The sequence below is a fragment of the Falco naumanni genome, chromosome 8 (assembly GCF_017639655.2).
Source record: "Falco naumanni isolate bFalNau1 chromosome 8, bFalNau1.pat, whole genome shotgun sequence".
Classification (NCBI taxonomy): Eukaryota; Metazoa; Chordata; class Aves; order Falconiformes; family Falconidae; genus Falco; species Falco naumanni.
In genome coordinates this window covers 33545234-33572973 of record NC_054061.1, presented here as the reverse complement: position 1 = coordinate 33572973, position 27740 = coordinate 33545234, and the positions used below count along the sequence as shown (strand labels likewise).

The window sequence follows — 27740 nt, the reverse complement described above, 5'->3', positions numbered from 1 at the left end:
CTGGGAGAGCAGTAGGTCACTCCCCGGGAGTCTGTGTCCCAGGGCCTGGCAATCCCCTTCCAGCTGCTACAGTAATGAAACTGCTCCCTTACATCTTATCAGTTTTTTGCATGGTCGCAAATATGAAGATACGACATTGCTTGAGGTTGCAAGTATTGCACAGCAAAAATTACCTTCTAACATGTCAATCTTTTCTATTAATTGCTCTTCCCTCGTGGAGGTGGCAGTAATAGCAGGAAAGCTCCCTTCTGTTCCCTGATCTTACACATCTAAATAGATTAGCTCAATCTTTGATGCTGCTTTTGGTTGCCTAACTCAGCAATGATTTTTCTTTGATGATGCAGAATCTGAGGGACAAAGGTGCATGATGAAGGAGCTAATACAAAATGCAGCTGCTTGCCTCTCTAGAAACACTAAAAAAAACATTCCACCTCCTGGTCTTTCACTGCAAAGATATACCAGCGAATATTCCTTCCTCTGCGATTCAACCTCCCATCATGAAAATGTACCCAGCAGTGAGGGACTGGCTACTCCTGAAGCACTTTCACCAGTTTCCCAAGGATCCTTGCACATTGGTTCTGTGGAGGCATTAACCAGAGCAATGTCTCCTGTTTGGGACATTACACATTGAGAGGTGTGGAGCAGAAAGCAGGAAGAGTGATCCGAGGTCTAGAAAAAGTGGTCTGTCAAGGAAGGAAAAAGGGTAGAGGTTGCTCAGCCAAAAGAACAGAAGAGAGTGAGAAGGGTGTTTGTAAACACGTTGTGATGCTGCAAAAGGAAAGGGTTCGTAGGGCTAGGACAAGAAACAGAAATGTTAAAGACAAAGCAAGGGAAGCTTAGGCTGGATGAGAGGAAAAGATTTCTAATGGATCTTCATTAGCACTAGAATAAGTAATCTAATATCTTAAATTCCTGTCTAACTCTATAAGCAAACCTCTGGCCTGTGTATAAATGTTCAAGGCAGGGGATGATGAATCGGGAGGTGACTTCTTCAGGTTGCTCCTAGTCCTGTTTTGTCTGGTGCCACAGCTGTGAACTCATGGCTGTGGCAGCGAAACATCATCACAAACTTCTTGGGTTTGGCATGCAGGATTGTGTAACCTATGTGGTGTGAGAAAACACTGAAAACTCATTTTTCCTAAACATTTTGTTCACTTTAACTTTCAGATTTACTTTTTGGAAGCAAATACATAGAAGGAGCCACTTGAATTTCTTTCACTGGCTCCCAGTTAATATTTGTTCCAAGATGAGTGCCGTAATGAATAACTGCATCAGCCATCCATTTGTGAAAATAAACAGTTTCATTAGCAGAGACTCTGTACAGAATGTCAGGAGAAACTCCTCTGATGTTCAGAGTGCTGAAAAGGGTAGAGTTTTCTGTGCTAGTTGAAAAACTAGAAATTCTTCTTTAGGAGGAAAAAAAAAAAAGCAGACTGTAATTTATCATATTGACACCAGTATAATAATTCTTTCTTTATTCCCTGTGCAATGGTTTCTGAGACAGATTGCTATCCACATTGATACTATCTGTCACTTAACCCTTGTTTTATATCTTAACGGAGGGGGCAGAGCCAGCGCGTTGCTGGGAGATTTGAGCAGGTATGAGATTGGTGATGAATTATGATGATGGATTAGGGTAAGTGAAACCAGGGCCATGCTAGCCCTTCTCCAAGTTTCTAATTCAGCTTTCCACAATTCCTTCTTCAAAACCAGAATAATAATGTGGGTTTTCTGAAAGCTGCAATGTGTGTGTGAGTTAGAGCAGAATAGTGAGTGCTTTCATGCAGCTGCGAGCCGCGGCCAGGCAGGTGCCTGCACTCCGCGGGGATCCCTGTGTGGCTGCATGGGTAAGGCTTCAGATCTCGCAACGCCGTCTGTTCCTATCCCAAAATGCTAACCTTGCAGTCCGGAGTACCTGGGGTGGCGTAGGAGTCCTGGAAGATTCAAAAACCTGACGCAGCACTCTTGGGTGCTAGGAGGATGTTGCGAGTGGGTATATGGTGCTGTGTGGTGGTTCTTTCAGGCATATCACGAGGTTCTTTTCTCCAAACAGTTCCACTGTAATTAGTTACTAAGAAACGAAGATGCTATTTATTAGAAGTAAAGATAATTGCCACGGATGCCAGGTTTCTACTGCTCTGCCATTTTCTGCTTGTTTTACACTTGCATTAATGCTTTCTGGATAGGCGAAGCAGTATTTCTTGTGAATCAAGATAGCTGCTGTTTACCTTCAAATTTAAATGGGATGTAATGTTTAGAAATTTGGAGGGCGTGACTGAAGCTAGGATAACATGGTGTTTATGATCAGTAGAGCCGAGAGAGAATTTTGTGGCCTCACTGAGGATTTTATTTTTTAAGACCAGTGCAGTGCCATCCATTCCAGTAGGCTGAGTTTTGATTTAGATGTGTGTAAATGAAACTAGCACCAGACCAATCTCCTCTGTGAGCCCTTTGGAACTAAGAATTAAGTTATGCATAGGCTATAGGAGGATAAAAAGGAGACAGAATATTATTAGCCTGAGTTATCTCCTCGCATGGTGAAGCAATAAGATGAAGGAAATGTTCTCTGTCAGCTATAGTGAATCTTCCGGCTGAACACATCAATCTGTTTTGGAGCCAAGATAAGCAGTCTTCTGCGCTTGCTGCAGAGGGGGAAACCCGAGATGCCTCAGAGGCCTGTATTTTAAGACATCTACTTTTTATTTGCCCTCTGTTTAAAAACCTGCTCAAATATTTCCTTATTTTGGGGGACATCCAGGGCTTGTAACAGCAGCAAAATGTTTCCAAGGGACAGCCCTGCGTGTTTGAACAGCTCCTTGGAGCTGCCCGAGTTCAATGAAAGATGTGAGGATCAGTAGGACAACTTAAGTGCCTCTAATAATTAGTTCTGTGACTGGGGCTTTATAAAATTAGAAGAACAAGGCAGGGGATGGCAAAATGTAGCAATACTCACCCACTCTTGGATTTATTTTAAGCTCTTCCCTGATGACCTGTGGTACTGTGTATATTAGCTCCTCTGGCCAGGAGTAGTGTGAAACTCATTTTGTTGATTGATAGGAATTAAACCCTAGAGCTGTACTTTCTGTTACGTGATCCTAGCACAAAAGAAGCTTTTGAGGATCATTTTTTCTGGAGGCTATTGTAGAGCTACAAAAATAACCATGTATATTAAAAATAACACCAGGGACTTCGTACTAATTTTAGTAACTAAATATCTGGTGCCATCTGTAAGATAATTATTCCACCATACACTTGTATCAAAATACCACAGTAAAAAAATGAAGTGAAGCTGATGAGGCTAATGAAGGTTTAGTATTTTCTTCAGATATAATTTCATTACTTTTTTTTTTTTTAATTATAAGCGTATTTTGGAGAAAGAAGCTCGTTAGGAGTATATAACTGACGTGAATGCTAGTGGATTTAAGAGCCCTTTGCCACTCGACAGCCAGTTCAAATCCAGCCTCCTTTGTACGTGGTATTGGTACATGACATTATTATCACCATCTGTTAGGGCTTGGGGGACTTCTGTGGAAATAGTTGGTGGTCTCACCTTGCCCTGTTAAAAGGCTTCTGACCACATCACTCTGCTTTGTTTCCTGTGTCCCTTTACTAACCACCTCAGGACCAAGTTACATGTTCATCTCTTGGAGATCAGCTCTTCAAAAGAGGATCTCAGATTTCCTTCCAGCTGTGGTAACGACCTGCTGAGACATTTTATTCCTAGATAAGTGGACAGTGGCTATAAATGATGTAAAAATTCTGCCATATATGTCTAGCTCCCAGCCTGGCAAGCTCCCCTGTTTACTAGAAGCTGCTAGAAAATATGGAATTCCTAGAAGTGCAGAGGGAGCAGCAAGAACCTTCAGAGCCTGGGGAGCAGGAGTTATGAGACAAGATTGAAGGTGTTGGGGGTGCTTGGGTTAAAGAGAGGGAAAGTAAAATTTATGTGATTATGATCCAGCATGCAAGACTGAGCTAAAGGAAATTATTTGGTCTCGCTGTACATGGCAAATGGGACAAAAAGAAATGGATTAAAATAATAGATTGAAGAAATGAAGCAGGTTTCTGTAGCATCTCCATCTTGGAGACCCTGTTAAAAGGCGTATCAGCAATGTCCCAGGTGTGGTCACTCCTGCCTTGCAGCAGAGGGGTGAAAAAAACAACCACTCTAGCTCTTGTGACACTGTTTCTTTTGTGACACTGGGATTTTTTTTTTAATAGGTACAAGATTTTAATTTCCCATGTTTGTTTATTTTTAGTTCCTGGATTTTGAAAATTAGTCCAAACCTAAGGTAAATGGGGCTTTCCATATCAGTTTCCAAATTACTTCCTACTTTCATTGCCTGTTGCTGTTTTCCTGGATAGTGTAAGGATCGATCTCACACAGCTTTGGACCTAAAGCCAATGTCCCCTGTTCCTCTGCCCTTCCTGGGAACTGAGAGCACCCTCGGGCTGGTTCCAGCTTGGTTAGCTGCTGAGCCCTGCTCTGCCTTCTAGCTAGGTGACAGTGCAAGTGTTTTCAGACTGTTTTTGTGATAAGCAACACAATTAGCATGATACAGAGCTTTGTAGTTAACGTACTGTGAATTGCACAGCTCAAGTAGCCTTCTTCTAAAGACTAATAAAAGGCAGGGTAACCTGGGCTCTGCATATCACTTCTACCTGTGATCTTCAATATCTTCTGTTTGGTCTAGCAGAAGAATCTCTCATCTCTCTCTTGTGAAACAGAGGCAAACGAGATAAACAAAAAGTTAATATTGAGATAAACACATGGAGATTTGATTGTCTTGTTTCAGAACATGAGTTTGGGGACTCAAATAAAATAAAAGTTGATGTTAATTCAAGACTGAATTCCTTATTTGAAACAAATTCCTTAAAGAACATAGAAAATATTTTGCAAATCCCTTTGTAAATTGTCTATCTTATATCCAAAAATATTTGCGCCATATTGGAAGACCTGAAAGTATGTTACTGTTTTTTCACACTGATTTCTTCAATATTCTATATTCTTAAGTAGTAGCTTGCTCAATTTTATTATATATTTATCGTATTGCTATAAACAATTGAAATTACAGATTGCCACATACAAAGAAATTAGGATTTCAACTTGTCTGTTTTTAAGCATTCTATTCAATACTCAACATTTGCTTAATTTTAGACTATAAATCTGCAATTGCAAACAGCTAATATGAAGGAATCCCTCATTTATTGTGTCTGAATTATTTCCAAGGCAATTGTTCTGTTTTACAGGGTAGGGGACCTGGTTTTTTCTTACTGCCAACTTTGCAAACTCATGCTGAGATTTCAAAGTCATATTGGGTTCTCTTTCATTCATCTAAGATCTCCAACATAAAGATTCTGCACTAGGTTACTCATTTGAAGATTTAGGATTGGAGAGGTAGCCCTGCAGGCCAGGTTTAATGTACAAAGAAAATGTATGGGGCTGGAAGAGCAGTTCCTTTTTTCCCGGCGCTGTGTTGCTTTTCCAGCCCAGTCAGAGCTCAGTTATGCTTTCATCATCAGAGTCAGCAGATAGGGCTCAACGAAGGAACACATTGGATGAAATAAAAGGTCACTGTTTTATTTTTTGCTCTTCCCAGGCAGCAAGGCAAGTGTTTGTACCTGGTTCAGGTACAATACTTTTGGGGTTTACTGGTCTGGCCTTTTTTGCTCCAGCTCTACCCTCCCAGCTGTGGGCTGTTTCTGCTCACCACAGGCAGCACATTCAGGCTGTACATTCAGAGCAGCCAGAAGGATGGCAGTGAGAGGGGTCCTTCTCCTCAGCCCCCATCTTGCCAGGTCCACTGCACAGAAAATGGCCAACAGGCTGCTGCTGCTGAACCATAGCTCCACAGCATCACTGCACCTGGTTTATCTCTTTCTCACTGTGAGAGGAAAGACTGGAGGGCTCCTAAAACCCTCTGAGCAGAGGTAAGAGGTGCCTATGGCAGCACTTCCCACCAAAGGCATGGCCAAGGGGGGCTGACCTGCAAACAGCAATCTCCTGTAGGGATGGTCACCCCTGCCACCAGCGGCATCAGCTGAACCTCCTCAAGGCATCCTGAGGGGCTGATGGCTCAGGGGTCTGAGCTTTGCTAAGGAACTGAGAAAACCCCAGCTGTCTTCTCAGGGACGCCTCAGATGCTGCTCAGCTCCCCAGCATGGGCTGGGGGCTGCTGATCTCTGGCTCTCCCACCAGGGTGGGTACCTGCCTTGTGCAGCTGCCCCCCCGTGTCGCTGTATTTCTGTTAGTGGTGTGGTAGGTGATGTTTGACTGCATTTCCAATGAGGGAGTTGGGTTTGGAAGGGTTCTGCTTGGGTGTCTCCAAATCTGGGGCAAACAGCAGAACGAACCCCCTCACTGTGCACATCAGCACTGCTGGGATGCAGGAGCCACCGTGACTGAGTGACACCTGGCAGTGTCGGCAGGGTCTGGGGCCTGATCCCATCCCCTGAGCTGTCTCACGTACAGCTGCGCTGCTGGGCTCTGCTTTTTGAGCTCCATCCAAGCCCTCGATCTGGGGATTAGATCAGCATTGTTCCTCCTTGCTAAATGGCTTTTGCATGTTGATTGTACTGGCATTTACTGACTGGAAGAAGGAGCCGAGGTGATGGAGAAAAGGCAGTAACTTGTAAACTAGGATATATCCCACACCCATTCACTGGTGAGGGAGCCAGTGGGCACTGCAGCCTGCTACAAATTTTATGCAGAGCATCATTTTCTCCATCCTCTTCCTCAGTGGCTCTCTGACAAGTGGTTGCTCTGAGAGGTCCGGGCAGCAGCGACCTGGAGACTTCCATGGAGAAGGCAGGTTTGCACTAATGTGAGCGGTAATTCAGAAGAGCTAAAATTAGCAAACAGAGACCTTTTGTGGGAGCAGTGCGCTGGCAGCAGAGCTGGCACCGGCCACGTGTGGTTCCCTCCTGAAGCTGTCAGCAGCCATCTGCAGAATATGCAGCCGTTCAGCCAATCCCAACTTTTCGGTGATCTCTTTCCTACGGTTTTTGCAGAGACCGTAAAATGGTTTTTGTCTCATTCCAGCATGGGTGCTTGTGTTCCTCATCAGTAACTCCAGTACGTGCTACATCCTTTTCACTCTTAGAAATTATTATAATTTGGAAGCATCTTATGCCACCCTCTTCACAGATGTCATTAGAAGCAGGAAAACAACTGCTGTGCTTTGCAGTCTGCTTTATAACGGGACTATTGTCAAAGGTGTCTTAATGTCAGTGGAAAGCTCTTGTAAACGCCTGTGGAGAATGGATGAGACCTTTTCTGTGTGCCAATATGGAGCAAATAATGGGAGACACAGAAGCGGAGTCGTCTCACTCTAGACTGCCTGGTCCTTATCCTCATCAGATGGATGGAGGTGTTGTGGATGCTGCTTCAAAGTCTGGATTCCCCAGTGCACAGCTTGGATAGGACAGATGTGTTTTCAGAAATACATTTTTAGCCTTGTCTCCAAATGATAAAAAGCTTATGCAATCGTGCTGTCTGTCAGTCACTGCTTAAACCAAATCTGTCAGAGAAGACTCTCAAGAACAGTAAATTCCTACAAATTTAATGGGACTAGACAGCCATGTCAAGGAAGGAAATATAGTTAGTGTCCAGAGACGGAAAGGTGATCTGAACTTACCCCTTCTTATAGACTGGAGGTAAAGGGGATATCTCCAGAGCATATAAGAAGCAAATTTGGTATTAAACATTAGAGAATCAATGTGCAAACCACTACCAAGGTTTGGCGGTTCCCATGTTCATAAAAGTGCATTTTAGTTTATGGTATTAGCAAATTGGATCATACTAGAATGGAACAATGACCAATTCACGGTAACATATGGTATTGAGCAGGCTGATACTCTTATAGCATGGAAAGTATGGGTTGGGACTGGCAAAATTTGCTTCAGAGGTTGGGATGCTCAATTCCCTGCTGTTTGCAAAGGGAATTGGTATCCAAGTTTGGTAGGCAGTTGTAAATCTCATCAGTGGTTTCTTCTCGTTTTCCACAAGGTGCTCCTAACCAAGTCAGTCTGTGCTATTTTATGATTTCCTTGTGGATCCTGGCGCTGCTGCAGAGTTCCCTGTGGATCCTGTAACGCTGTGTGCAGCAAAACATAATTGTAACTATGTGGTGTGAGGCTGTTGGGCTACTTAGATTAAGAAGGAGAAAGAGAGAGAGAAATACCTTAACACAAAATCATAAATAAGAAAAATAATTCTAGAATCTCTCCTTCCTCTGCCAAGAAAAGGCAGAAAAGTAGAAAAGTGTAACTGAAACACACTTTTGGCTCAGCAGATATTGTCTGGTCTGCAGCGTGTGCCACAGTGTACTTTTCTACTATTAACAAGGGAGCATTGGTTTCCCTGCCTGTGTACACAGGGCTTTATTTTATGTCTAAGTTTAAAGAGAAACCTTAATCTCTGGAGAATTTTCCAGTGATGTAGTATTTTTTTTAAATTTCCTTTTTGGTACTTCACCAGCAGGCCAAAGCACCAAAGCAACTTTCCCTTGTCCTACAGTTGCATTCAGGGAAATACCCTGCACCTCTTTGACATACCCCTGCTACAGTGCAAACAAGAAAAAGTAAGAACCTGCTGTAAGCCCAATGCAATATTTGCAAGGGTCATCTTTGCTGAATGGTCCTTTTGGTTAAAGTCATTGAATAGAAATTGTAGTAGAAAAATAGAGCACTGTAGAATAGTTGCATCTCTCTGAAAATTGTAACAGCAGCAGCAGTTCATCTCCCCGCAAATTCAGGCTGGTTTCATATGCCTTTCCTGTGCACTGCTCAAGCGTGTATGTGATGTTCGTATGATGTAGCTCACCTCCATCATCCTGTTACCCATGAGAATACAAGAAGAATTGACAATCTCTACTCTGTGCAGAATTATTAGCACTTAGTCTTTTGCTAGAAGGATGTGTTAAGTTTGATTGTTTATTTGATGTTGTCATTGAGGATCAAACAAATATAATTTTTTTGAAATTTAATTTGAATTAATTACTCATTAAAAACCTTTGCTTGGTAAAATTCAACCCTTCTTCCTCCCCCAGTCCTAAACCAGGGTACAACATTCAAGTGATTATTAAATGTATCCATTTAAGGAATACAAATAATAAGGATATCAACACAGCTTTAGTATGCAGATGAGTGGGATTCTTAGCAGGAACTGTATGGCATTTTAAAATACATATTGTACCCGTACATGGGGATGTGATACTTTGGAACTCCAGGGAGTGATTTGAAATTTTCTCTGCATGTTAACGTTCTGCAAAGCATGGTAAATGGCTTTGGTGATCCTGAGGAATGATCAGCAAAACACTTTGTTTCAGGTCAAGAATGAATGCTATGTTCTGAAGTGCTGTTGCGTGGGCAAACATCACATCCCACTAGGAATTAGTTTTTTCCCTTAGAGAACTCCAAATGGGCTTCGTGTACACGTTTCATCTACACACGTTTCATCTACTGTGTGCTTACACTTTGTATATCACATGAAAAAGGCACAGCATCAGTAATCATGGATGGATACTTTTGTATTCCATATTTTCAAATATTCTTTACATAATATTTATATATATATATAAAATTAAAACATATAAACTATACCTCTAAAACTGTTCCCTACCCTTCCTTTTTATTTCCATGTTAATTTAATGTTAGTGAAAGATTAGCTACAAGAAAGGCAGGCTTATGGAACTGATTACTGTTTCTTCTTGGCAAAGGACTAGTAGCATCCCTGGCTAGGACGATTTAATAGGTCTCTTCTGTCTCAGTCTTCTGTGATTCAGCAGTTGACCGCCCTAGAGGCCAAAGTCCTCTGCTAACGCAGAAATGCAATTTTTTCCTTCTGTTGTTTTTCTGTCATGAGGCAGTCCTAATTGGAGACTAAAGTTGCATTTCCTTTTCAGTAGCCTTAGCAGCTCTGCTTCAACCACCAACTGAGGGCTATATTTATTAGCAGCTCTGTAATCTTTGTAGACAGTGATCAGATGGGACCCTCAGATTTAATTTAGGCCACCCATTTAGGTCACGTTTGCACTAAGGTAGGTGCCATCATAGAACATTAGGCAAGACACATGGTCAGAGCTTCCTGAATTTTAGCTCTGGACTCAACATTTTCTCTTTTCCCTTGGTTTAATGGTATAGCCTGAATTTACTGGTGCATACAGGATACACCTCACAACTGTGTGGGAAACAAGATTAGCTGACATTTTTACATCTTTTAGATCAAACCCCCCAAGTAGTTTTATTATAGTTATGCTGCATGAGGCAGAAATAGAGGTCCCTTTACTAGTATGCACTGATTAGACCTCTCATGCCTAGGAAGCAGGGTTTTTAAAGTTGTATTTCCCAATACTGTCTTGGGAGCACTGTGTAAGAAATTGGGCATGTACTGTTTCATCTCCTGACCTTAGAAAATGCACTTGATAGAAGTGTCTCATTACAAATGGACCATTTTGCTGTGGCGTGAGTCTAGGGAGTAGAAGAACTTAGAGAAGACCAAAGCACATCTAAATAAAAACCAGGTTCCTGATGGAACTAATGGGTGATCTTACACATAGGAAGAATGGCTGGAAATGCTGCCTTGTTAATAAACTGTTAGTCTAAGAATTAATCAAATAACAATGTTCTTTTTCTTTAAGACCTCTTTTCCCTCCATTCTCAAGACAGAACTTAACTCTTACAACACTGATTAATCACATCCAATTTTGTGGTTGTGTCCCCTTCTTTCTCCGTTCTTCTGTTTCTACAAAATTTGTAATTTAGTTCAGAAACTGCATCTGGAGAAGCAAACGTCTCTGGGATCATGGATTAGTTTAGATTTTGCTTCTCACTGGAGATTTGTGGGTAGGAGCTGCGATTCCATTCCAAAATCTAATTAAAAAGCAGGTACATAGGAGAGTAGCGGACAGTCTTATCCATAGGAAGAATGTCTGGAGGCTCTACTTTTTAAATGAACTGTTAGACCAGGAATCAAATACACAAGCAATATGTGCAGATTTTTTAGGGTTTCTTTCTTCTCCGTTCACAAGGCAGAAATCAACTGTTATGTCATTCCACACTTACCAGGCTTACTGGAAATCTCAGTTTCTCTTTAATTTCCAGAACAGCCACCTCAATGATTTTGCAGTTTCAGGTGGTATATGGTAGGTCACAGGAAAATAGGATCAGCTAAAAAGGTTTCCTGGGATTTTCATTTAGAGTGAATTCTGTAGGACACTTCATCTCTGTAGTTTTATGGACTGTTAAATTGCATCTGTGCTATATTAGCATCGGCAGCACTTTTCTGATGACTTGTTGGGACCTACTAATTATAGGAAAAAGGGATACATTTTTGTTAGGTAAAATCAACTCAGTGCCTTTCAGAAAGAGGCCGTTTGAGGATCCACCTGCTCTGACTTTGACACTAGGTTTAGAAATATTTGCCTTAGTGAATAAGATGCTATTTGTCTTAATGTTAAAATAAATAATAGATATTTCGTATGTTCCCGGTGGCATGTGGAAAATTAAAGCAGACATGTCTGAATAAGGCACAGAAAGTGGAGCGATATAAATCAAATAGACGTATCAGATACAGTACTAGTGCAAAGTTGTCCTGATCTCTGTTTCTGGGCTTTTAAAATTGGTGACAAGTCAGTATTTCCAGAAGCTGAAGTCTGTCTTGCCAATATTGTACTCACTTTGCCTGCTTAGAGGTGATTGACTTATAATTATTTTTACAAATGAAAACACATTTTTGCCTTTTTTGTGGGAGGACACAAATGCACAAAAGAACGTTAATTGTGTTCATGCTGCCTTGAAAAGATGCCAAAAGTCAGATGTGTAATTAGGGATTCTGTTGAAAGTCTAATTCCTACACCTGTGAACATTTTTTGGCACATAGCTTTTTAAGTCCTTGCTTTTATTCTTGTATTTCTCATTTTCTTGGCCAAGAATTAAGTTCCTTTTCAAAGGAGATTTTCAAAGATCTTCTGGGGTTTATTTTGTTCTTTGTCTAAGTCCAATACAAAAAAAGCAGTTCCCTCTGCTTTTGTTGCTGCATGAAATACTTTAAAGCATAATAGTAGACTGTTTTATTTAACACCTGATTACTCATGGCAAAGCTCTTGTAAAATCCCTCAGGATGAAAGATGATACGACAGGTTACGACATCATTTTTACAATGTAGGTTTGTTCTTCCAATGCTAAATGTAGTGTACAGGGCACTTTTTGCATCACATAGATCCAAGTATTGGTCAAGTTCTAACACAGCTGACAATAATCTAGTTTACCTAGGTGGGGCAGAGAGAAATGCAAGGAAGTTGTTATCACCAGATGATATAACAAGATTCTTTTTGAGTGGATTTTAAGGTACTTGGAGCAAATTAAAGTATTGGGTACTTTTACAAATGGCTTTGGATTGATTTATCAAACCATTAGTTCTTCCTACCTTTGACAGGTGCCTCCTGTGAAAATCACAGGATTCATCTCTTGGTTCTTCCAGGTTACAGCTGACTTCAACAGCATCTGAACGTTCCAGAAATATATATATCTGCTTTGCAAGCAATCAAGCAAGAAATGTATCTCAAAATAACAGGCTAGGAAGGATCTGTGTAGGCAACCATTAACCAAGCCTAGGACTTTTCCACAATTCTCTTAGATCTTATGACACAACAAAGGTATTTATTCATTGTGTAAGTTGCCATGGGCATAAGAAGTAAATCATCAAGGTGAGAACATGCATTCACCATATTTTCTCTTAGTCGGAAATGAAAAGAGGATATGCATGCTTTTTTAGGTTAACACATTAATTTACTAAAATAAACTTGGAAATTGATGTAAGAGGTCAACTGAAGCAGTAAAAGCCCTGTCTGGCCTGCAAGTTTCTACTTCCTGTGTCCCTTTCCTAATTCTTGTTTAAGTCCTGTGATCTCCCTCCAGAAAAGCAGTCAAATATGTGTGTAAATCCATCCATGTCCAGCAAGTGTAAACGTGCTTCATGCACCATCTTAATTGCTTAATCAGCCTCCCTATATTGTGAGGCACAACCATACAAACAGGAACCAGATGGAAGATATTTTTATCAGACAGATTGTAGGATTAAAGAAGCATGGTCAATGAACAGTGCTGTCCTTTAAAAACCCAGTATCAGGATGTGACTGCATCCATGCAGCATCCCCACAATGTGATAATTCAGGCAGCAACCACTGTCTTAAACTCGGACCCAACCTTACCTCTTTAGTTTCAGATATCAACAACCTGTGTGAGCTTGCTTCATGGACAAACCCACACATTGTTAATTATTTTAGGAGAGCTTATGTCAAAGAGGGTTGAAAGAGTTATTCACATTTGGAATCAGTAACTTAAAAAAATGCTGGAATAATTGGTTCTTTTTAGACTCATTAGTTTTGAGGGTGATTTTAGCATTGAAATATTATAAATTGGTATAGCATCACTCTCATAAGAGACCCTGTGCAGTATTCTTATTATTTTCAAGTGGTAGGAGAAAGTCTGAGTATATTTGAGATATGTTTTCTATGCAGTTTATAAAGCATGTCATAGCAACAGAGATTTTAATCTGTTTCCCTTAGTTTTATATCATAAAGCACTTAATATTATGTATTAGGCTAGTGCTCCTGTGGGTTCTACATCAAATCCAAAATAACTGGTTTTGCAATCTTTTCCACTATAGGCTTCTAGTACTAGTTGTCTGATTATGCTGTAATCAGTGCTTTTGCCCCACACATTGAAAAAGGAGCAAAATTCTTGATTATAATTAAAGGTGTATATATTTGGCCAGGTACATGCCTGGTCCTAATTGACAGCCTGAATTGTACAGCATAGTCATCAAAACAGGCAAGAGCTTTTGTGAATAATTCAGGACATTGACAAACATTTTATCTGCAGGTTTGATGGCAAACAGCAATGAAATAGTTAAGAATCCTGGTTAGGCAGTTTGAATTGGCTTTTTAGTTAACACCCTGGTAAGATGGAGGGTACAAGTTCACTGTTCTCCTAGTCCCATTGTTTCTTTCCACTGGCTGCAGACTCAGCAAGACAAATGTGCATTAGTTTATATTGTCAAGACTATCTTTGCAAGCAGATGGGCTGGAAATCTAATTAAAAAACCCAAAAGCTTTGATTCTGGCAAAAAATAGCAAAATCTGTGGGACGACCCTAAATCCTCTGAATTAAATGGATGTTCTATGTCAATGCAGTTCTATTGTCCCACTTTATAAATAAAATATGAAGGGCTCTACTTTCACATAGACCCATAAATGTGCTCATTTATGAGTTTAATAAAGCATGTGTATTCAGTACAATTAGATAAGCATATGTATAGAGCAATAAACGCTCCCTATATAAAATCAGCACACGTGTAACAGATAATATAACCTAGCATGGATAAATAAGCACATGCTTAGATTATTAAGTGATCTCTCTTAAGCTTTTGTGAATTAACCGTGAAACGGCCATGACCATTTGCAATTTGTGGTTCTCCTGCAGTTATGTAACCTACCTGAAAATGCAGTAAATATAATACATTCATTGAAAGAATGCATTAGCCTCAATAAAGAAAAGTACAGTACACTTATTTCAAAGATGAAAAAATCCCAGAGGTAGAGTTGAGCTGTTACTCAGAAACGCAAGACAGCAGGCAAGCAACCCAACTAGGATCCCCTCTCAGTCTCATCCCCTGGACGGCAGTGCTCCAGCCAGATGTGAAAAATGAACAAATGGTGAAGCTATAATTGAAAATACAGTTATATGTGTTATCTGTGTGTCAGGCAGTTATACTTGGTAGGCTTTTCATATGCTGGGTGATGTGTCCAATGTGAGGCTGTGAAACGCTTCTGTTGTTTCTCACCGGTTGTTGTCAAGGGGGTTACTGTGGTGGTTACACTTGCTGCAGAAACCTGCTGCACCAGGCCCGTTTCTGCAGAGGATGTTGCATTGCATTAGTTTAACTCGCAATAGGAAACCCATTAATCTGGTGGAGTAGATGTGGCCTGTGACATATCTTTAATGTGTCTCTTCTGGATCAAATGAACCATTCGGTATTAGACCAAATATCCTTAGGTGCAGTGCTCCATGAATCTGCTCTGGGATTTTTATTACTGTGGGCTGGCTGATATCTACAACAAATTCTAAGAGTTTTCTTGACTAGCAGATTCCTATTGTTCCTATCCTGGCATACGTTAATTTGTCAACCTAATTTTCAGGTCTGGCAGTGGGAAAAGCACCACCTGGGGTGTGCAGTTTCCTGAGATGATGCATGTTCATGTGTGGCACTTGTAGATGGACTTGCCTGTGAAGTTTTATTGTGCATTTGATAGAGAAGCAATATAGCTAATAAGGGAAAAGGAGCAGGCAGTTGAAACCAGGCAATTACTTTTCAGAGCATTTATCTGAGCCTGCTTTACTTGATGAAACAGTTGCTCTGGGTTTTTCAAATTAGCAGTGACTGATGGGAAGAGGTACTGACTGAAGAACCGGGATTAGTACTGGTCATAATGAAATCTTACAGGATTGTAAGAGAAGCAACCTTAAAACTGTGTTTACATGACACCAATATGTGAGTTCCCACCAAGGGAGGGAGAGTGCCTTGGCATGATGGGCTGTAAAACAGGAGGGGACTGCATGCAGGCATCTGAAGGGGCTCAGTCTCCCACAAAGGTGAGAGCACCTGAGGCTGAACAAATACCTCAGGTGCTCTTGGAAGTCAGGCGTAGTGTTAGCTCAGAGACTCAGTCGTGGTCTGCACGATTATTGCCAGATTTTGGTTCCATTACCTGACTGTTGGATTCATCTTTGCTTTCCAGAAGATTTTTGGATCCAGCTTTCTCACTCTGAGGGTCAAAAATATCTTTTGGGTCTTCTATTCCCTTTGACATACTGAGTTATCTACTTGTTCGTGCTCAATCAGCATCAGTGATTTTGATCTATCACACATTTGTGTCTCCATACAAATAATAAGGAATACCTCACATCAAGTAGCTTCGTTGGGCAGGCTTTGTTCCTCCTGCTAGGCAGAGTGAGAGAGCCTGGCCTTGCTAGGAGACAGAGTCAGAAAAAATCAGACGTGAGCTGGATGTTTTGAAGCTGGATTGTGAATAACATGTCAGTATCCACTGTCTCTTGAGGACTCAGTGAAAAAGTCTTTTTCTCCTCTCAGTGCCATCATGGTAATTATTTGAAAGAATGAATAAAGTCTACTGTGTAAAGGAATACACAAAATTTAATTTTACAAATGTATCTTATAACATGGGTTGATTCTGTAGCTTCAGAGCAAGCCCTTCTGGATGTAACACCACAGGCAGTCTTCACCCAGCCTGGCATGGCAGGAAGTATCTATCTGATAAGTGAACTATTTTGGGTAAATCATTGTGCCTACAAAGACTCACTTTGTATATGGGTGGAGGTCAAAAAAAAAAAAAAAAGAAAAAAAAGTACCACTGGTTTATTGGTCATGTTTGGTCCTTATTGTCCAGCCTGGGGAAAATGGAGGCATCAGCTTGTAAATTGTACACTTCTAAAGAGAACTGAAATTCTTACATAGTGTCTTAGCAAAACAGACTCATTGCAGGGACTGCAGAGTGTTTCTGGGATGCAGCACCCAACCCTTCCTCCTAACAGGTTGTCCTGGTTGTGGCTGGGATAGTGTTAATTTTCTTCCTAGGAGCTGGTACAACGCAGTGGTTTGGATTTAGTGTGAGAACAATGCTGGTGACACACTGATGGTTTAGCCGTTGCGAAGTCGTGCTTACCCCAAGTCAAGGGCTTTTCAGCTTTCTGTGCTCTGTCTGCCAGCGAGGAGGGGCACAAGGAGCCGGGAGGGAGCAGAGCCAGGACAGCTGCCCCGAACCAGCCAGAGGGATATTCCATACCATCGAATGTCATGCTCAGGATATAAACTGGGAGGAGTTGGCCAGGGCCCACTGATGACTGCTGAGGGACTGGGTGGGCATCAGTCAGTGGGTGGTGGGCAACTGCATTGTGCATCACTTTTTTTTCTTGGGTTTTATTCCTCTCTCTTTTTGTTGATTCTCTTTTCATTACATGATTATTATTATTGTTGTTGTTGTTATTGTTCTTAAATTATTATACTGTTCTTATCTCAGCCTATGGGGTTTACCTTTTTTCCAATTCTTCTCCCCATCCCACCAGAGTGAGGAGGGGGTGAGCAAGCAGCTGTGTGGTATTTAGCTGCCGGTTGGGGTTAAACCACGGCACAGATGGATGTGAATCCACTGTGTACCCTTAAATAAAAGGAGAGTGTGGACTCTGGCCAAAACCTTGTAAGCCTCAAAGAATGGTTGTATCACTTCTGCTTAGGAGATAAAAAGTGCAAAGCAAGTCTAATGCTGAACTCTGCACTGCAGATGGGCAGAAGCTAAGTAACTTATTTGTGGAAGAATCTGCTATTTTGAAGTGCAGATTTCTAAATTAGGAAAAATCCAACAGCTTTAGAAATTTCTCACCAAAAATACCTCTAAAATTTTATGTCAATAAAAATATGTTGTTTTGATAATAATTTTTCTATGTTGTGTGATCAAGAAAAAAGAACAAAATGAAAAAGAAAAATTTAATCTGAAAAGGCCTAAAAAGAATATTTTGCTGTTAGAAAAGCCTTATTTTGGTTTATAATTCAGTACACACTTTCATGAGAATTTGCACTCATCATGAAAGATATTATTTTGAATTAATGTGTGATTTCTCATCTTCGCTCCTTAGTTCCTTACTTTAATTACAGCTTTTCTGAAAATGGATGTACATTGCTCTCCTGTACTTCCAGGAGCAGCATATAAGAACTGATGAGTTCTTACTGCAAGAAATGTCAATACTACTTAGAAAAAGTGGTTTTAGCATCTTTGAAGAGCATTTTTTCCTTTCCTCATCTATGAGCCCAACTGAGCCCTGTATCTAGTGTGCTAGTCCCAGAGTGGTTATACCTGCTTACATCAGGACTGAATTCGGCATGGTGTCTGCCTCTGGACATATATTGGATTTCACCAGGTGCTGCTGTCTACTGTATAAACCTACATTAATCATTCTTTGCATGAGCTGTACATGTTTGCCATCTTATTTATGCTATAAAAGGTCTTTCCACTATGGGTAACTGCCTCCCACAACGCCTTTCAACGAAATGTATGTATTTGCGATCTGGAGACTTTCCGTTCTGGGGTGACTGTGTTTTGCTATGATGACTGGAATTCCTGGAGCTGTTCACCATGCGCCATTCCCTCAGATGTTAAGTCAGTGATGCCTTGAACTGATAAATCGGGATCCCAGATCTAAGGCTCCCAAGCAGTCATTGCCCGATGAAGTATCCTTTTCCTTATGTGAAAATCTCGCAGTGTTGACTGTAAACTAAAATTTATACTAACTGCATGTGAAATGGACTTCATGGTCTCCTTGCCTGAACTACAAAAAATGCTTAAAGTGCAGGCAAACAGATACATTTATTTTTAAAATCTTACTAGTTCGGCTGTGCTAAGCACAACTATATATATTTATTGCTCACCTGGTGTCCAATGGATTTGAATTTCCAAACATATTCTCAATAGCCTCTGATCATCCAAACCTTTCCAAGAATGGTATGTTTGTTTATATTTCAACACAACTCTAATATTTATTTTTTCCAGCAAATGTCAATAACATATAATTTTCATTTAGTAAAGTGTTTTTGTTTTGTTTCTGCTAAATCATCTCAAATAGAAGACTTTAAATGATCAAGAGATAGTTGAATGGTACTTACTGTTCAAATATTTCTTTGTTGTAGTAACAAATCTTTAAATGTAGCCCCGCTTCAACAAAAACAAAGCCTTGATTAATTTCATATTTATCTCAGCAGCTGTTTCAAGGAAGACCTGCCAGATATTGATCCAAATATAGTAGACATTCAGCAACAAAAGGGGAAGAGGGTAAATGGATTTCTATGAAGGCATCATTTACCAGCAGAAACTTAATAGGAATGTGAAAAATTATAATATTTGTCCTCCAGATTTGGCTTTAACAGCTGCAATCATGCATTCTTGGACACAGCTGTGTTTTATATCTGTGCTATTTGAATGAAGACAGGAAGCTTCTCAAATAGTGTTTATTTGCTCAACTAAATAGGAGGATGAATGCCTGCAGAGCTCTGGGTTCCATTTCTGGTCTGGGTGTAATGATGTAGATCAGGATTTTTACCTGGGTAGAAGACAGCACACCACAACCCTGTGAATCCTGGTACAGATGCCATATGGGACCTGCACCTCTCACAACAACTCTCAGGATCATGGTTATATATTGGGAAAAGGTTTTCTTACACCTAGCTGGTGTCTGAGTTCTTCCTAGCTTACATCGTTTTACAACAGAATTACTTTGACTTCAGAGCTATTTTTCTTAGAAGTAAAAATCAAATACCAAAATAAGCTGCTTGCTTGAGAACAGCAAGAGTACTCGTTCTGGCACCGGCTAGCTTCTGCCAAAATATTTGGGTTTTTTTCAGTCTTTTTCTTCCCTCCTGTTGACACAGGGCCAGAGGCAGGGGTTGAATGTGGACATTGTGCAGCCCACACATCTGCATTCTTGTGCCATTCGCAATCACACCTCATGTCCCCTAACAGCAGTGGCTGGAAACCAGAGACAGGAGCTTTGTCTCTGACTGGACTTCACTGGCTCCAAGTCTTTTTACAACATGTCACTGAAATTTCTCTGGATGGCTGCTTTATGTCCAGCTCCAGCCAGTGTGAATCTGGCTTCTCTTTCTTTCTTTCTCCTTTTAAAAAAGAAAAGTGAGAATGAGTGATTCCTTTTCAGCACTGAAAGAGAAAAAACAACATTGGGTCACAGTAAGGAAGAAAGGATTAATTGGAAATGGAGGCTCCTCTAATTACAAAAAAGCATTGTGAAACTAAATTAGAAAATCTAGGATTAAGCCTGTCTAGCTAGAGTCTTTTAGGTAGCCAAAGTTCTGTGGTGGGAGCTTTCTTGGAATTGTTGTTCCAAAGGGTGCTCTCAGGCTGTGCATTCTTAACTTCCTTTGCTGGTCACATAGGGGAGATGTGAGGATTAGCAGTTGCAGGTGTCCTCGGATCTTTGAGAAGACAGATTGCCTCATCATGCCAAACAGGCACAGTGGATGTGGGTAACTCAGACTGACAGTGTGAAAGTTCAGGAATATACCTGGTAACTGTGATAATGAGCAAGGTACGTTTTGCTCAGAAGTATTAAATGGAGTGAAATATTTTTTTTAATATTTTTTTAAATAATGCTGATTCAGGAGTGCTTGACAAACAGGTCTGCTATAAGGGACTTCACCTGGTCCTCTAAGTGTGTTGGAAAATGTGTTATTAATATAGATGATTGACTATTTCTATTCTAAGGTGATCTTCAGGCTCAACATTGTAATACAGAACCAACGCATGGAAGTCAGTAATGATGCTAATGATGAAATTCCTCATCTAGCTTCACTTTCAAGCTGAATAAACAAACCACAGACCTGACTAAAAATTTACAATTGATCAAAAATATTAACACATAAGTTACTGAAGGGATCCTTGGCACATTTTGATATGGGAACTAGGCAGCACAGTTAGTTTGGTCTCAGTATGAAATGAGGCCTTTTGGATAACAGTCTGTGCTTGGAGGCTTTCACATACCCATTTCTGTCCTCTTCCTCTCCCTTTTCCACCCTCAGCTTGTGAATCAGCTGGCTGACTGCAGCCACATTTGTCAAAGGAACAGTGATCTCAAAAATAATTAAGTTCCTGCAGATTTTGTGCTTAAAGGTTGATGCCTGTAGAGGTACTTGTTATGCTAAGACTGTCTCCTGACAAGGTTACGCTGACCCTCCTTAAAGGAGATCTTGCTCTCACTGTTAACAAATCAAATTTTGAATGAGATGCTATACGTGTCAGATCTGTGCTTTTAGTGGTCCAACAGGCATACTAAATGTGCTTCTTTGTCATTAACTCATGACTGCAAAATGGGAATGGAAATATTAGGTTATTTCAGCTAATCAAGTGCTGAAGGTTCGAAATGCCAGAAGCTTTGGCCAAACCGTAAGGAGAAAAAATACATATAATCAATGATAGGTATTTGAAAAATTAATCAGAAAGCATGAAGTCCTTAAATTCATTTGGAACCCAGCAAGCCAGCCCTTGCCAAAGAAAATACAATTTAGAATGTGCCTGAATTAAAGAGGAAATTTGAGAAAATAACTCTTATGAAAGTACCCTAGAAACCAAAATAGAGGCATTTATTTTGACAAAATTGTCACATCTGCTTCTGAGTTTCAATTTTGTGCTTTATTAAAAAAATAATCTAGATTGTAAGTATTGTTTTCACAAATATTCTAGGGTATTTTTATTAAACTTAGAGGATGGTCTTTGTCTTTGTTTAAAAGCATTGTAGCAACTGAAATGACATATCAACTATCAAATGTTTTGTGCTCATCATTGCAAATCTAGTCCAGATGAGTGCAGCCAAAAGGCTGATGGATTGCCCAGATACCTTGATCTGAGTGGTTTCTCCAGTTTCTGGTCAAATATCAATACCAGAAAAAAATAAAGCACCACAATCAACATTAATTGACATCCTAAAATGATTACTTGTGCATAATGATATAGCATAATTGATGTAGCATCTTGGGAACCAGGGATAAGGCATGCCTTGCTCAGACAGTGTGAAGGAAGCTTGATTACTACTGATGCTTTTCCTGATCAATTGCTAAATTGGGAAGGGTTTGAGTTGTTCCTTTTAAACAATAAATTTAGTAAGCATGGGTAGATTATTCAAAAGGAACCTAGGGTCATTTCGTCAATACATGTTGAGGTAACTGAAGAAAAATAACTGTCAGAGATGACAGATCTTCACAGATTGCTCTGACTCACCAGAGTTTATGGGTGCTTCACTATGTCTACACAAGGCCAGCTTTTTTAGGACCCTATCAAGAGCTGTAAATACTTGGATATTGCAACTTAAATTTGGGGCTTTTTAAGTTTCTTTTTAATAAAATTGCCTGCGAAGTGTCCTCACATTTATGTAAGCCTTTTCTACTTTCACATGTGTTCTGTTGTGTTTTTGTAGACTGTTATTACTCATTATTTTTAATTCATTGGATTTGCATCTATAGTTTCCTGAAGAGTATTTTTTTTTTTAATTCATTCTAGATAGCTGAAGCCTGTAGTATGCGTACTTGGAGACCTTCACCAAGGCAGGCTCCTTAGATAAACACAGCATGGCAGATGGTTTCTGCCCTGAAGAGCTTACAATCTAAATAATTTTCTTACCCCCCTCTTCTTTCCCTGAAGTATTAGTACCTGTTTAGTATCTGGCTGCCTGCTTGTATAGTGTAAGTGCTCTCAAAGGTACCCCTCTCCACAGCATGCTCGGCAACTAAAAGTAGAAATAATGAGCAGACAGCTTTCTGGCTTGCAGCAGTTTAAACACTTAAATAATAGGTTTTGACAAGCAGGTTTAGAAATCAGGTGCTAATTTTCTGCAAAAAAGTCAGAGGACGTGCGGAATTATCATTGTGCCAGATCAAATTCTGTAGGTGAGACTACAGACCCACAGGACTTGTTACAGGTTAGTACCGTTCATCTACCATACAGGTTAGAACCATTCGAGAAAAAAATTGCAAGCAGAGACACTTCTGCAAGACTCTGAGCAAGGCTCTTGAAACAGATAATTTGCTGAAAATTATAAATCTCATCCATTTGTACATTATCTGCTCTATAATTGAAAAGATACCCATTTTTTCATTTACTTTATTTGCTAAAAGAAACTTAAATGCCTATGTGACTAATCGAGTAGGGAATTCCTCTTTGTAATTAAGAGCATTGTATTGAGTTTTGTATTAGTGAAATAGTTGTTACTTGTTGATGTGCTTTGAACTGAAGAAATCTGATTGTTCTTCCTCTCCTTCTTCTTGATCCCCACATCCTGTCAGTTTCCTGCTTGAAAATGTACTAAGCATGTTGAAAATTTGGTCTAGTTACAAGGAGCGTAGATAGTGCTAGTAGGGAATGACTGCTTATTGCCTCTTCCAGGACAAGAATCAGGAAGCATTTGACTCCTACCCATGGGCTGATGTCCCAGCCTGGCCTGCAGGGTCAGTGGCTGCTCTCCTATGTCCACCAGAAAAAGCTGTGGAATTGTTACTCCTTTCTTCTTCTGTTGAAAACATACTGTAAAGTCTCCAAAAAACTGAAAGTAGAGATTTAGGGTGTTGTGGAGAGTTTTTTCACACATGCATGCTCCTCTGCTTCTCTGCACCTCCAGGGTCCAGAAGGGCTGTAAACCTTCAATAAACACAGAATCCAGCTCACAGTTTACATCTCTTTGTTCCGTATCTGGAATATCTATCACACTGCAGGCAGAACCTTCAGCCATGTCGATATGTCAACGTGGGTGTCAAGATGGTATCACACTGCCTATGCTCTAAAGCTGGGGGCAGGGTGTGATTTTGGGTCTGTTTGGGTCTAAGATTTTAGTTCAGGTTCATAAATGGAAGACTTCCGTTGCTCAACACGTTCCTGTTCTGCTTACTGAAACAGGTTTTTCTGTTGTTCATCAGTAAATTAAGTTATTGGTTTAGATCAGATTTGGTAAGTTGTCAGGTTGGCAGCAGCCATGGGGAGTTGCAATGAAGTTAATGTTGGCTGTACCTTGCTGTGGTTACAGTGGGGGTGGGGGGGTGTTTGTTTGTTTATGTCAGAAAAGACAGATTGCACTTACCTGCTACTGTGTTGGGGCTCTCCGTGTGCATGTATGACTCCTGGATCTCTTTGTCAAGAGTTTGAAGAAAAATCAATCTGTGGAAAAGTCAGTTCAGTATAACAGGCATTGGTGACTTGGCAGAAGTTACTGAAGACCCTATAAAGCTTTGCAAGAAAAAAATGCAAAACACAACCCCCTTCTGTTCATCTCTTTCTGATTTGATTCTCTGCCACAGCTCTTGTTGAGAAGGGCAAGAAGCAGTAGCACCACCAACAAAGGTTCTTTTACAGCCTTTTTTGGCACTAGTTATTGAAGGATCAGATGGCTGACCTTTCAGCACTAGGTAAAAGGAGAACAAAAAGATCTATATTCCTGACAGTGTTTGGAAGTGCCTGGTCTCCCTAGTTTTTCTTTGCACTGACTGTTGTATGCGGCATGCTCTAGATGTGCCAATAATGTTAAGGCAGAGGACCAAGCTTGTTGGCTTTGACTGCTCCTTCCTGGCCCTGAGTTGAAAGTATTCAAGTCAGCAGACTCTTAAAATGGCAAAATCCACTTTGCCATGGCGTGGTCCATCTGTGCACAAATCTTTCTAGACAAACGTAGCATCACCAAGGACTTTTATTTTTAAGTTACATGTGTTAATCCAGTGTGCCTCCTGTGAAGGATACCCCCATCCTTGTCTGAGACCAGAAACCTAGCTGTAAGCTTTCAGTGAGATATATAGGAGCTGGATATTATTAGCAGAAAGAGTCCTTTAGGAATTTAGAGGGGCAGAGTATAGTAAAAGACATCCTGTGTGTTTGTGCACTGAGAGTATTTGTGTGGAGGCTAAACAGTGTCTTACAATTTCTGCATTATATCCATAATTAATAATGCCTGTCCTCAGCATATTTCAGATTGATTCCAGTGATATCAACACTTGCTATTTTAAATTATCTTACATACGTCTTTATGGCCACATTATTGATCCTACTTATGTTGATGGCCAGTTTGCAGAAAGGTCAAAGATGCTGTGTATTAAAAATTCATGTATTAAGGAGGTTTTCTTGTTCTGTGCCTCACTGTTATATTCAGTATACAAATGTGTTCATGTTCTGCCATGTTTCTCTTCTTTCTCAGCTTTTCTTTCTGTTTTCATCTTCCTTTCTTCCTTCCACACTTACTTTCTTCCAAAAGCTTCTCCTTCTGTGGAAAAGGCTGTGGCCTTCATTCCACCTGAAAAAAAAAAAAAAATTAGATCAGTAGGTGGACCATTTTGGCATTTTTAGTATATCACCAATGAATTTTACTCATTTACCATACCAATAATATTACTGGGGATGGGGAAGGTCACATTTTGTGCAAGTGCTTGAAGCTTAAAGCAGACACCATAGCTCTCAAGACTTCAACACCATGTATGGCAGATATATTAGCTGGACAGCCAGAAGAGAAGACATTTCCTAAATCTCCTCAAATGTTGAATGCTGCAGATGGAGGATGATGCTTTTGAGCTACTTCTTTTTCTGAGGAGCAAAACTATGCCTCTGGAAAAGCTATCCTGAAAGCTGGTCAGATTTGGCTTGAATCAACATGTCCTTTTCATTCTTTCTCCTCGTTTCTCCTAAGGAGAAAGGGAAGACGTATTTACCGGCTAGAGCTTGCCGGTTTGGGGCCCCATGCATTGCCAATGACCAGGCCAGACACTGTCTTGAACTTTTGAGAAGGGAGGAGCACAAGCTGGCAGAAAAGCATGACTGCAGATTGAAAAAGATCCTGCAACATTTGGAAGATCAATCAAGAGGGAAAAGGGCCCCAATTTTTACAGTCCACATGCTGAGTCACAAGGACCTTCCCTTCAGAGAATGCTTGCCAGGCACTTTTCTGGAAATTATGCTTTTTTTAAAAGCCCTTAAAAGGGCCTCTAAAAATGAGGGCACCCAATTTTACAAGTGGCCAGTAATGCCAAGGCATAGGACCCTGCTTGTTGGCTTTGGCTGTGGATTGAATTCAACGTGTTGAAAGGAGAATCTCTTGTATGTACACAGCTCCTATACACATATATTTGATTCTGTTTTCAATTGTGTGAAAGTATGTACGTTTTCTGTGAAAATTTGAATTACATGTAGTTGGGAAATTAGAGATTAAACTAATATATAAACTGGAATTTAATGTAAATGAGATTATGGTAAAATTAATATAGCCTTTCATATAGCCTTTATGCTGTACCATCTTTTGCCTTTTATTTTGAAGTATATAATTCCTTGCTCAGCTCTGAAGCACTGAACACTAGCAACAAAAGTTAAGTCTCAGTGTGACTTTCCACAATATTAATTATTTTGATATGCTTTTATTCCTACAGCGAAGATGTTTGTAAACGAGGATTCACTGTTATTATCGATATGCGGGGATCCAAATGGGATTTGATCAAACCGCTCCTAAAGACCCTTCAGGAAGCCTTTCCTGCTGAGATTCACGTTGCCCTGATTATAAAACCTGATAATTTCTGGCAGAAGCAGAAAACGAACTTTGGCAGTTCCAAGTTCATCTTCGAGGTGAGAGCCACATGAGAGATGTATGGTAAAGCATTTTCTCTGATAAGAAAGTTTCTTCAGGTAGAAAAAAAAATTCCTAAGCCCTGTGACTGAGAAAAAGAAAGACATCTAAGGACTGTGTGACTGAGCGGGCTGATGCTGTGGCATCAGGTTGCCTTCTGAGCACACAGATGGAATGGGATGCATGTTTCACCTCAGAGTCTCACATGCATAGTTCAGTTTGGTAGGTGTTTTGTGGGCTTTTTTTGTGGTATTTGTTTTTGGTGGTGTTGCATTCAGTCTTTCCTTTGTTTCTTTTAGAAACAAAACCCCACCGATTCAGTCAATGTACTAAGGACAAAGTTGTCTAGATGTTAATGTACGGGTTTGTTAGTTGACCCCTACCCAGCTTCAGGTAGTGGCTTTTTTTTAATAAAAGTTATTTATGCTGACTTTATTTATATATTATCATTGCTTTGATTTAATTAAAATTTACAATTTAGGGGTAACATTAACAACTCATGTTAATGATAAGGTGCCTCAGGCAGGTTCTTTGAGAAGTAACCAGTATGTAACTGCATAATTAAAGGGAATTTTACTTTGTCATTGGTGAAGACAAACCAGCTGAGTTCTCTCAGTGTGCTTTAGTTTTCTGTGATTTTCAACTTCTTACTCAAAGAGAAGCAAAGCTCAGGTGCATGAAGTGCTCATACATCAATCGTGCCCAGCCATGAGCTAGTTATGTATTGGGTTTTTTTTAATTTGATGAGAAACTATTCTATTGTTGGCTGGCTGTCTTGCCAATCCGTTAATTTCAGAGAGACACTCAGATTTTGTATCTCTGGAGCTCAGAAGAGAAGAATGTGGCTGTAGTTCTTAATGTTGACTGCAATGGAGGACTACATTTAAGATACGTTGAAGTCAGTGTGATATAAATATGTCCTTATTTTCAAGCTCTTCTTAAAAGCACTCTTGAATTGCACTGCATAACTAGATTGGTGTTAAGCATTAACAAACTTTTACATTATTATCACAATTCAAGTATTTGGACATTTTCCCCCTCTGTCTCAAAAGAACAGTACACTCATAAATTTTGCTTTGTTTAAATGAGTCTTTACCTTCCTTGGCTCCCTATGAAGACTCAGTCATCAAAATAACTTCCACTTGCTATGCCCTATATGAATTTGAAAGCAAGGCAGTTGTCAGTATAGGCTGTTGGGTTTTTTTTTTCCTCCAGAGATTCCCCACACTGGCAGAACTGTGGCTGCCGTTACAGTGCAATGAGGTTGGCTGTGCTGCCTGCGGGGAATGAGAGGGAGTAGGGCAGTGGGAAGGAGAAAGGAGATGTAATGGTACAGAAGAATGTGGAGCAGGAGGGAGCCTGTGCAGAGGCTAGTAATAGAATAGTTCATGGGAATAGGGAGCTTCTGGTTAAAATATATATGGGCACTAAGGGACAGTCCCATGGTAGCCCAAGAAAAGGCAGCTTATGTGTGTATATCCAGCACAGAATTTCAGTCCTCCAATACTTTAGTAAAC

General features: G+C 40.3%; 1 protein-coding gene across 8 annotated transcripts in view; it reads left to right on the top strand.

The window, feature by feature from the left end:
* KALRN (kalirin RhoGEF kinase) overlaps positions 1 to 27740 on the top strand; it is a 528347-nt gene that overhangs the window by 181615 nt on the left and 318992 nt on the right. For all 8 annotated transcript variants that reach the window (XR_005829443.1, XR_005829442.1, XM_040604676.1 and 5 more), the window contains exon 4: positions 26030 to 26222. Coding sequence is in view for 6 of the 8 variants with exons in the window: in XM_040604676.1 (XP_040460610.1) it covers positions 26030 to 26222 (193 nt within the window). In the remaining 2 variants the exon portion in view is untranslated. The remainder of the gene's footprint in view (positions 1 to 26029; positions 26223 to 27740) is intronic.